The 11890-nt window shown below is 40.8% G+C and overlaps 1 protein-coding gene across 7 annotated transcripts in view; it reads left to right on the top strand.

Moving 5' to 3' along the window:
- UIMC1 (ubiquitin interaction motif containing 1) overlaps positions 1–5836 on the top strand; it is a 165732-nt gene extending 159896 nt beyond the window's left edge. For 2 of the 7 annotated variants that reach the window (XM_040344406.1, XM_040344407.1), the window contains 2 exons: positions 19–55; positions 3887–5836. In XM_040344406.1, coding sequence (XP_040200340.1) covers positions 19–55; positions 3887–4079 — 230 coding nt within the window. In that variant the 3' untranslated portion in view covers positions 4080–5836. The remainder of the gene's footprint in view (positions 1–18; positions 56–3886) is intronic. The other 5 variants (XR_005747931.1, XR_005747930.1, XM_040344412.1 and 2 more) reach the window with 5 other exon arrangements.
- The last annotated feature ends 6054 nt before the right edge of the window (positions 5837–11890 follow it).

Below are 11890 nucleotides of genomic sequence, written 5' to 3'. Positions count from 1 at the left end.
TTTTTTTTTTTTATGTAGATGAAAACTATATTGCCTTAGACTTTTCAGGTATGAGGTTAGTAAGCTTTTTTTAACACTTATTTTTGTTACTTGGTCTTGAAATGTTTAAAAAAACATTTTTTAAAAAAAATCTGTAATTCAAATGTTTTTCTGATTTTTGAGAAGGACCTGTACTGCGTTGCCAATAATTATGATAATTGCTGCTAATTTCCAGCAAAATGTAGCCCAAAACTTTCATAATGCCAGCAGCAAGCCATTTTGCTCTGAAATTATTATTTTAAAAATGACTATATTACAGCTTCTGTTTTCCAAGATGTAGGAGTTATATATGCAGACGTCGTATGTGGAAGCTTATCAAGCACCTTTGTGATTCCTGCCTTGTTGAACTCTGTTAATAAATGAGCATTGTCGGGCAGGTTTTTTAATACCGTGTTTCCCCGAAAGTAAGCCCTACCCCAAAAATAAGACCTATTTCAGGGTGGGTTGTAATATACGCCCTACCCCGAAAATAAGACCTAGTGAATCTCCTTAAACCCGCTTTTTAAATGTTGCCTAGTGTCTCCGTTTGCTTCTATATTTAAAAGCAATAGGTTTTCACACACTGCTGCCCCGCTGGAGGACCTCTTCTCCCCTCCCGTCTGATGGCTGCTGCTGCTTCCTCTTTCGTTGCATGTCAGCCGTGGATCTCGGCTATTCTCTAGTGTCTCCGATAGCTGCTGTGTATTTACCGTAAAAGAAATAGGTTTTCACTCACTGCTGCCCCGCCGGAGGTCCTCTTCTCCCCTCCCGTCTGATGGCTGCTGCTGCTTCCTCTTTCGTTGCATGTCAGCCGCGGTCTCTGCGGATCTCGGCTATTCTCTTTCCTCCCCTCCTCCCTCCAGAAGTCGTCTTCCGCGCACTGACGTCAGCGGCAATCTCGGCTCTTTGCTTTCCTCCTCTCCTCCCGCTGACATCTGCGCCCCCCTCCCTCTTTGCACGGAGCGTGCTGACGTCACTGCAGCTGAACACCTCTCAGTAAAATCATCACCTCAGAAGAATAAACGCTGTTAAAAAGGTATTTTTAACAGTATACCATACCAGAACCATTTAAAACTACATTTAAAACAACACTGGACCCCATACAGTACCACAAATAATGATATAAAAAACGAACTCCTGACCTGATGGGGGGGGGGGGGGTGTAGGGGTGGGGGGGGGGGGTATTGTTTGATACCTGAGGGGAAGACAAGACAGAATTTTTACTGTAGATTTTAACAGAAAATAGAGAGGGATAAATGACACAGCACAAACACTGTGTTGTTTATAATGCTTTAAAGGAACAGGATTGTTTTTAAAGCATCAACCAGCCAGACAGACTTGAGACTTTTTGCGCACTTTATGTGTACCGTATACGGTATTTATACAGTACGGTATTTTGATCCCCAGACAAGATGAGTGCAAAGAGAAAGCGCTATTCTGTCGAGTACAAGAAAGGAATCGTGGAGGACTCCCACGGCAAGAATCTTACCGCTTTCTGCAAAGAGATAAAGTTAGATCTCCGAATGGTCCGAAAATGGCGAGCAGAGTACGGTAACCTCAGTCAAAAGGTGGACGAAGGAAAAGCTAAGAAGCGCAAGTGTGGATCAGGTCGCCAGCCATTATATCTTGAGCTGGAAGATGTCATCTGTGAATGGGTTGCTGACAAGAGAGCAAAGGCTTTGGTTGTGCGCAGGGCTGATATTCAAGCATTTGCCCTTGAAATGGCACCACAATTCGACATATCCCCAGAAGATTTCAAAGCATCACACCACTGGCTGGATGGCTTCCTTAAGCGATATGAACTGTCTCTAAGAAGATCGACAACACTGTTCAAGCTGGAAGATAATGAAGTTATTAAACGTGCACTTGCATTCAAGTTCTTTATTGATGGCATAGACTTTTCTAAATACCAACTCTCCAACATGATTGCGATGGATAAAACTGCAGTGTATATGGGCCAAGGATCTCAAACGACAATTGATCACAGGGGAGCCTCCTCCATCTACGTTCCCTCCACTGGTTATGAAAGTGCACGTGTTACTTGTGTTTTGGCAATTCGTCTGGACGGAACAAAAGCCACACCTCTAATTATCGCAAAGGGCAAGAAAGATAAGATTGAACGCGTTTCAGGCATTTATGTTCTTGAAACAGAAAAAGCCTGGTGCACACAAGCAGTAATAAAAAAGTGGATCGATTTTAATGCTGCCACTTGTTCTGAGAGGTGGCCAAAGAGGTCTGCTAGTCTGGGATTCAGCCAGCACTCACCGCGCGAAAGACATGAAGAACTTCCTTGCAGAGAGAAGAATAGATCAAGTAATGATTCCTGCAGGAATGACTGCTTATCTCCAAACTCTTGATATTGCAATAAACAAACCATTCAAGGACCATTTGCGCAAGGAAATCAATGAATACACTGAAAATAGATTGGTCAGAAATCAGCGTGGAAACTTTGTGAAGCCTAAACTGCTAGAGGTCGTTACATGGGTGAAGAATTCATGGGATAAAATCACTGACAGCTGTGTTGCCAAAGCACTACGAGCAGGCTACATGGACAAGAAGTACTCGTTTAAGGAGAGCTATATTGCTTTACATGAGAGATTAGGCCCAATGGTTCAAAAGGAAATGGAGATGCAAGAAATTCAGGCTGGCAATCAGGGTTTGGAGAGTTATGATGATATTCCAGAAGAAGACGACATGATTGTAATTGAATAAATGTTGTTTAGGGAGAGCTACCGTACCATATATTGCTGTAAATGAGAGATTAGGACCAATAGTTCAAAGGAAAATGAAAATGAAGATGACTGTACCGGTATTTGAATAAATGTTGTTTAATGTACATACCGGAAATAAATAAGCCCTAACCTGAAAATAAGCCCTAGTGTGTTTTTTTGGACTAAAATTAATATAAGACCCGGTCTTATTTTCGGGGAAACATGGTATTACAGACAACATTTCAGCTAGTGTATTGCTAAGCTATATGGTTCAGTATAATATTTTCAAGAGCAGAATTGGCAAAATATTAGGAATGTGTGTCATGGGATGATTTTTGGTGACCTAAGAGGCAGGCTAGTCAAAGATTGATCCAGCCTAAACTAATTACTTTAATGACTATATGATTTTTGGCTGGTAACACAGCATTTTTTGGTGGGTAATATAACGATAACTACTGAACCTCGGTTATAAGGCTTCATTTCCACTGGCGTTTTTACAGCCACTGTTGTTAGGCTTTTTTACAGCTTAAAAACGCCTGTCCATGTTTATTTTGTAAAAAAAAAAAAAAAAAAATTTTTTTTTTTGTGAGCTGCAGCTTTAAAAATGCCGCGGTCGCGTTTTTGAGCGTTTTTTAACATCTGGCGTTTTTACAGCTCTACTCTGGAGCTTCAGAACGCCCTGGTCCCGCGTTTTTTTTACAGCTCAAAAACGTCTATGCCACTTGCAGCTCAAAAACGCCTATGTGGGAATGAAGCCATAGAATAACATGGACAGGCGTTTTTAAGCTGTAAAAAACGCTCAGAAACGTGGCTGTAAAAACGCCAGTGGAAATGAGGCCTTAAAGTTTCTAAGTTACGACTTGCCCCAGGCAAGTCTCTTTTGCCCCACATCAAGCAGTCTAGATTCTATTTGTAAAATATATGTAGTGTGAAAAAAGGAAGCCCATTGGTATTTTCTTGATTTTTTTTTTTTTTTTTTTGTGTTCTTCATTAGTAAGGTTTGGCCCCATGTTGAATGTAGCATAGCCATATTTTCAATGATGTTCATGTTTGTGCCAGATTATTAACTTCCTTAGGGTCCCCAGTTATATATCTATTTAGTACTAATTTTATAAAGACTTATAAGTAGTAACCTTTCTGCATTTTTTTCTATTTAGCCCTCCTAGAGAAGAGCATGCTGGTAGTTTCGGTTCAAGTCATCTGTCCATCAATGATTCACCTATAAGGTCTTTTGTGTCCATCTCTGAGGCTAAAGATTGCCTGGTAGACTTCAAGAAGCAGTTAAGCCGTCCTAAATATCAGCCAAGCAAAAAAAGACCTCAGCACAGAGGGAAAAGAAGAAGGATGTGAATTTTCAAGCCTGGAACAAAGTGCACCTGTCTTTTTGTAGGAAATTATATGATGAGGTGACATTAAAGTGTAAATCTCACCTAAACTTTATCTTTTATACCACATAGATTAGGGAAAATGTAAAACCTCTGTCAGGTTTTTACTGCTCCCTGTATCCTCAGTAGGGATATTTGCTTTCCCTTGCCTCACATTGGTAGTTATCATAGGTACAGGAACTGAGTGGAAATCTCCACAACAACAACAACAACCTGAGAGAGGTTCTAACCCTTATTAAAAGCTAATAAATTATTTGGATGAGGTTAAACATTAAAACCCACCTTCTTTACGCTAAAGCCCAGCTACAACCTTAAGCTGACCATACTGTAGATGGATCAAAATTTCAATCCATCTATAAACGTACCGCTTGTACTGAAATTTTTGATTCACCTATGGACAGGCCCGGTTGTACTAAAGTTGATCTATCTCTTACTCTGAGGGATCTAAATGTGGTTCAGAATCTGCTGTTTGAACCCATTGGAGATTCTTTATAGCCTCACCATTCCAAGGGGGGTGTCTGAACTGGAGACTTCAAGAACCCTTTTTAATTTTATATAGGACAGTGGTGTTGAGACGCAGGACTTCCTTTTTGCCTAATGCAGTTCTGCCTTGCACTTAAACAAGGACATTGTTCTCCTGTCCCTCTATCTGGTTCTTGTTTACCAAAAGTAAATTTTCCTCCATTTAATGTAATCCCAGATGATTCCCTTGTGCGTATACCAGCTTCTTGATCACCATCTATCTCTAGGTGACTTGACAGACAATCGTACAAACTCTGATTACCCCATCCCTGTCAAGGTGTACTCTACTAGATCTGTGAGTACTTCTTGTTCTTTTCAGCAGCAAGGCGTTTTTCCCAGTTTGCAGGGTCACCGTCTGGTCCTCTGTTTTCTTTTTCTAAATTCTACAGAGCAAATATTCATACCTCATCTGATGCCAGCTTCAGAAGTTAAATCCTTCAGGTGGCTATTTGAGCTGCAGGTAGTAAACATATTTTTTCTATTGTTTTTTTCATTGGTCTGTTTCTTTGTTGCTATCTTCCCCCTCGCTCTGTTGGACTGCTTTTTGACATCCCAAGAGTCTAAAAATTCCAATGATCCCTTAATAGATTAGAAGAAAAAAAAATTCACTGTAAAATTACTTTTCATGGAGTCCATTAAGGGACACAAGTCCCTCCCCTCCATGTTTTGGTACCAATTTTTGCCAATGTCTGTTTTTCCTATATGACACCTTATAACCTAACAGTAAAATAATTCCTTTGTCCTCTAATGGACTCCATGCAAAGGATTTTACAGTGAGTACAAAGGTTTATTATCTCAGATTGGTTTCCAACGTGTCTGGGAGACAGGGGTGCCTCAAATCCCACAATAATGCTCTCTTAAGTGTCCAGCTCTCCCTTGGGGCATGCTAAGTTCATCTGGAAGTGTCCAAAGCTGGACTGGGGTATATTTTATTTTGTTTTGTACTTTATGGCTTTTTTTTTAAACCATTTGATTTTGGAATGTGTGTGTTTGGGGGGGGGGGGTTCTGTGACTAAAGTGGATCTTCTTTTTGGGAGGTCTGCTTTGATATCTCTGTGATGCAATAAATTATCAAAAATGTAGGCCTTTCTGTATGCAGATTTACATGATTTATGATTCCAGTAACAAACATTTAGATCTATGTGGAACATACCTATCTGTACTAGAGAATTATTTCCATCTTGTAATATATGTTTATGTATATATATATATATATATATATATATATATATATATATATATATATATATATATATATATATATATATATATATATATATATATATATATATATATGTATATATATATGTATATATTTCTGTTTTTCTTAGAGCCATGTAATAAGAAAGTTACGCGCTTTCAGACTCAAGTTCAAGTATTCTACGCTTTTTTTTAAAAGTGCCTTGATATGTATATATGTAATATATATAGTGTTATTTTATTTTTTATTGTCAACCTGGAATTATATTGTCACATACATTTTTTACATTTATGACATTGTATAGAAGAAAGTCAAATACAATTAAACACCAGCTGTTTCATTTCAGCACTGTGTTAATTCTTTTTGGCATCAGAGGAATCTGATGGGGGACATTCAGACCTTTTGTGCTTCATATCTGTTTTATGACATATACAGTGCTCAGCATAAATGAGTACACCCCAACAGATTAGTCAGAAAACCTTTACTTTCCTTTCAGAATCAACATTTTCTATGGGACACTACACTACAAAATACTCCTACAAGTGCGGGCCATTGATTTCAAACAAGATTTTGGTAATTTGCATACGCAAAAATGAATACACCCCAATGAAAGTCTTAGGAGCAAAGCTAAATTTAGACAACAAAATTCTAATTAAAGTGATTGTAACTCTGGAGCTGCATTACTCTGCCAGCCCCTCTCTTGTATTGAGCTATAACACACTGTGTAAGTGTATATGGGAAAACAAAGCTTTTAACCGCTTAATCACCGCCTTATAGCCGAAATACGGCTACAAGGCGGTTCCTTAACTCTGGGAGGACGTCCTCCCAGAACCCGGCGCATCACAGATCGCGGTAAATTGCCGCTGATAGCGGGCGTTTACCACGTGATCGCTCCGTCCAATGACGGAGCGATCACATGTAAACAAACCGGCGTCATTTGATGACGCCGGTTCCTCCCTCCTCTCTCTGTACCGATCGGTACAGTGTGAGAGGGGGAGCGCGGGTGTCGGCAGCGCTGTGGCTGGATCTGTGACTATTGCAGTCACAGATCTATCCATCCCTGCAACCCCCGCCCCAATACTCTGCAATACACTCAGCAATACCCCCTGCAATACACTCTGCAATACCCCCTGCGCTAATACTCTGCAATACCCCCTGCGCTAATACTCTGCAATACCCCCTGCGCTAATACTCTGCAATACCCCCTGAGCCAGTACTCTGCAATACCCCCTGCGCCAGTACTCTGCAATACCCCCTGCGCCAGTACTCTGCGATACCCCCTGCGCCAGTACTCTGCGATACCCCCTGCGCCAATACTCTGCGATACCCCCTGCGCCAATACTCTGCGATACCCCCGCACAATACTCTGCGATACCCCCTGCGCCAATATTCTGCAATACCCCTGAGCCAATACTCGGCAATACCCTTGCACCAATACTCTGCAATACCCCCGCACCAATACTCTGCAGTACCCCCGCACCAATACTCTGCAATACCCCCGCACCAATACTCTGCAATACCCCCGCACAATACTCTGCAATACCCGGAAAATACTCTGGAAAAAAAAATGCGTTTTAACCACTTCCTGCCCGCCGGCCGTCATATGACGTCCTTGACTTTGTGCAGGGATATCTGAATGATGCCTGCAGCTACAGGCATCATTCAGATATCCTCTTTTTCAGTCGGCGATTCTCTACACCATAAGAACAATCATGTCGGCTGTTCCGCCTCTTGATTGTTCTTACGGGAGGCGAAAGGGGACGCCCCTTCTCCCTCCGGTGCTTCTTCCGACTCACCGCTACAATCGAAGCCAGGATCGTTTTTTTTTTTCAGGCTTCCCAGCCTAGAGGTGAGATGTGGGGTCTTATTGACCCCATATCTCACTGTAAAGAGGACCTGTCATGCTATATTCCTATTAAAAGAGATGTTTACATTCCTTGTAATAGGAATAAAAGTGATCAAAACATTTATTTTTGGGGAAAAACGTGTCAAATTAAAATAAATAAAGTAAAATGAACAATAACATTTTTTTTTTTTTTTTAAAAGCGCCCCTGTTCCCGTGTGCTCGTATACAGAAGCGACCGCACTCGTAAGTCCCGCCCACATATGAAAACTGTGTTCAAACCACACATGTGAGGTATCGCTGCAAACGTTAGAGCGAGAGCAATAATTGTGGCCCTAGACCTCCTCTACAACTAAAAAGATGTAACCAGTAAAAATATTTAAAGCGTCACCTATGGGGATTTTTAAGTAGCGAAGTTTGGCGCCATTCCACAAGCGTGTGCAATTTTGAAGGGTTACATGTTGGGTATCTATTGACTCGGCGTAACATCATCTTTCATATTATGCAAAAACATTGGGCTAACTTTAATGTTTTTTTTTTTTTTTAAACCACAAAACTGTTTTATTTCCAAAAAAACGCATACGAAAAATTGCTGTGAAAATACTGTGCGCGATAAAAAGTTGCAACAACCGCCATTGTATTCTTTAGGGTCTTTGCTAAAAAAAAGCATATATAATGTTTTGGGGTTCTATGTAATTTTCTGGCAAATAAATTATGATTTTTCCATGTAGGAGAGGAATGTCAGAATTGGTCTGGGTGTTCCAGAACGCCTGATGGTGCTCCCTGCATGTTGGGCCTCTGTATGTGGCCACGCTATGTAAAAGTCTCACACATGTGGTATCGCCATACTCGGGAGGAATAGCAGAATGTGTTTTGGGGTGTAATTTGTGGTATGCATATGCTGTGTGTGAGAAATAACCTGCTAATATGAACATTTTGTGAAAAAAAAAAAAGATTTTGCAAAGAATTGTGGGAAAAAATTACAACTTCAAAAAACTCACAATGCCTCTTTCTAAATACCTTGGAATGTCTTCTTTCCAAAAAGGGGTCATTTGGGGGGTATTTGTACTTTTCTGGCATGTTGGGGTCTCAAGAAACGAGAGAGGCTGTCAGTACTTCAGGTGTGATCAAATTGATAAATTTTCAGTAATTGGTACCATAGCTTGTAGACCCTATAACTTTCACCCAGACTAAATAATAACCAAATATTTTTTTTTTTTTACCAAAGATATGTAGCAGTATACATTTTAGGCCAAATTTATGAAGAAAAATTACTTTTTTGCAAAATTTTATAATAGAAATGAAGAAAAATTCATTTTTTTACCAAATTTTCGTTCTTTTTTCATTTATACCGAAAAAAATTAAAACCGCAGAGGTGATCAAATACCACCAAAAGAACGCTCTATTTGTGGGAAAAAAAGGACAAAAATTTAATTTGGTTACAGTGTTGTATGACTGAGTTATGGTCATTCAAAATGTGAGAGCACCGAAAGCTGAAAATTGGTCTGGTCATTAAGGGGGTTTACTTGCCTGGTGGTCAAGTGGTTAAATACCATTTTTGCAGATATCTTTAGGCCGGTTATGTGACTCCTGGCCGCTCTTCTACTTCAATCCAGGGCTGCAGCAGGAGGAGCTGTGATCTGACGTCAGCCGGGAGTTCACACGACCGCTGTGCTGGCCTTTCGGCTCCTACTGCTGTAGTCCTTAGATGGAGTGGAAAGCAGCCAATAGTCACGTGACTGCTCTGAAGATATCTGTAAAAATTGTATTTAAAAGCTTTGTTTCAAACATACAGTGTGTTATAGCTCAATACAAGAGATGGGCTGGCAGTATTTTTTTTAAATGTTTAACTGAATACTTATAGCAGCGGGAGGGTAGGGGCAGCTCACACTGACAGGCTGGGAGAGAGAACAGGAGAGCTGCGGATGACCGAGGTGTGTAACCTGACCACGGGGTCAGGGCTCAGCAGCCATGATATACTATGGTCGGTTTACATAAGGGAGGGCAGAAACTGTCAGGATCAGCCAGGTAGCTGAAACACTTTAACAAGAATTCAACTTACAAGCGAGTCTAATTCTTCTTTAAACAGGTGTCCAGCAGATAGTTGATTATAAAAGGGGCGTTACTTAACAAAGAAACCTCCTTCCCATTTCATGCTGTCAGCAATGGCTCCACATGAAAGAAAATATTTACACAAGAAAGGTGAAGGCTACAAGAAAAGATTAGCAAAGCTTTACTTATCAGTCAGAATACTGTAGCAAAAGTGATACAAAAATTGAACAAAGATGGAGCTGCAACCATCTCGCAGACGTCCAGACTGTCCACAGGAGTTAACACCTTGACAGGAGCGTCTTCTGATGAGAAGGGTTGAAGAAAATCGCCATGCAAGTTCACTGCAGTTAGCTAAAGAAGTAGAAAGCCAAACTGGGGTGATTTTCTGTGACCCAATATGGCGTACACTGCAGAGAAATGGCATGCATGGGTTTCGCTCACAAAAGAAGCCTCTCCTAAAGCCCATGCACAAAAAAGCCTACCTAGAATTTGCCAGTGCCCATTCTGAAAAAGATGAAAACTATTGGGACTCTGTACTCTGGAGTGATGGGACAAAAATAAATGTTTTTGTAACTGATGGCTTCAAAACTGTATGGTGTGGCAAAGGTGAGTAGTACATAGAAAAATGCATTGGTGCCTACAGTGAAACATGGTGGTGGCAGTGTCCTTCTGTGAGGCTGCATTTCATTGATGGTATCATGAATTCATACATGTACGGCTCTATATTGAAAGAGATGATGCTACTGTGCACTTGGTCATCATGCACTTTTCCATTGTGACAATGATCCAAAACGCACATCTAAGGCATTTCTGAAGAGAAACCGGGTGAAAGTGATTCAGTGGCCAAGTACAGTATCTCACAAAAGTGAGTACACCCCTCACATTTATGTACATTTTTTATTATAACTTTTCATGTGACAACACTGAATAAATGATACTGCTAAAATGTAAAGTAGTGAGTGCACAGTTTGTATAACAGTGTAAATTTGATGTCCCCTCAAAATTAACTTCACACACAGCCATTAATGTCTAAACCGCTGGCAACAAAAGTGAGTACACCCCTAAATGAAAATGTCCAAATTGGGCCCAACGTGTCAATATTTTGTGTGGCCACCATTATTTTACAGCACTGCCTTAACCCTCTTGGTCATGGAGTTCACCAGAGCTTCACAGGTTTCCACTGGAGTCCTCTTCCACTCCTCCATGACAACATCACGGAGCTGGAGAATGTTAGAGATCTTGCGCTCCTCCACCTTCCATTTGAGGATGCCTCAGGATGCTCAATAGGGTTTGGGACTGTGTCCTTGGTACCTTGCTGCCTGTACTGACTGTGCCTTCTGAAACTCCTCGACTCATCATCTCTGCAGTTCAAAAGGCAGGTTCTGTGAAATGTGTGACACAGCAGTGCCTACTCAAAGGACATGTACCACAAGTAAATGTGTGGGGATCGTCACAAATTAACAAACTTCAAGACCATTCAGTTTAATGGGAGTAGGTTAGAAATAATTGATATTCAATGTGCAAAATTACGATATGATTTGAAATTTTGACTGCAGATATACTTCAACCACTTCCCGACCGGCTGACGTATTTATACTGCGGCAAGTTGTCAGCCCTGTGTGAACCGCCGTAAAGGTAAGTCAGTTTTTTTTTAGAGCCTTAGCAGGCTCTTAAAGGAGCCAACGGCCACCTGCTATCACGGGCACGAGAGCCAGAATGGGGATCTGTGTGTGTAAAAGCACAAATCCCAGTTATGTCAGAGGAGGAGAGACAGATCATCTGCTCCTAAAGATTAGGAACATCGGTCGGTCTCCTCCAGTGAGTCCAATCCCCCCACAGTTAGAAACACCTAGCAGGGAACACCTTTAACCCCTTGATCGCCCCCTAGTGCCAACCCCTTCCCTGCCAGTGACATTTGCACAGTAATCTGTAAATTTTTATAGCATTGATCGCTGTATAAATGTCAATGGTCCCAAAAAATTGTGCGATCTGTCCACTGCAATGTCGCAGTCCAGATAAAAATGATCGCCGCCATTACTAATAAAAAATATATATAATAATAAAAATGCCATCAATCTGTTTCCTATTTTGTACATGCTAAACCAATCAATACAGGCTTATTGCCATTTTATTTTTTTACCAAACATATGTAGAAGAA

Source organism: Rana temporaria, chromosome 3 (assembly GCF_905171775.1).
Source record: "Rana temporaria chromosome 3, aRanTem1.1, whole genome shotgun sequence".
Taxonomy (NCBI): domain Eukaryota; kingdom Metazoa; phylum Chordata; class Amphibia; order Anura; family Ranidae; genus Rana; species Rana temporaria.
The sequence above is the reverse complement of the archived record's forward strand: the minus strand, read 5'-3'. Positions and strand labels throughout refer to the sequence as shown.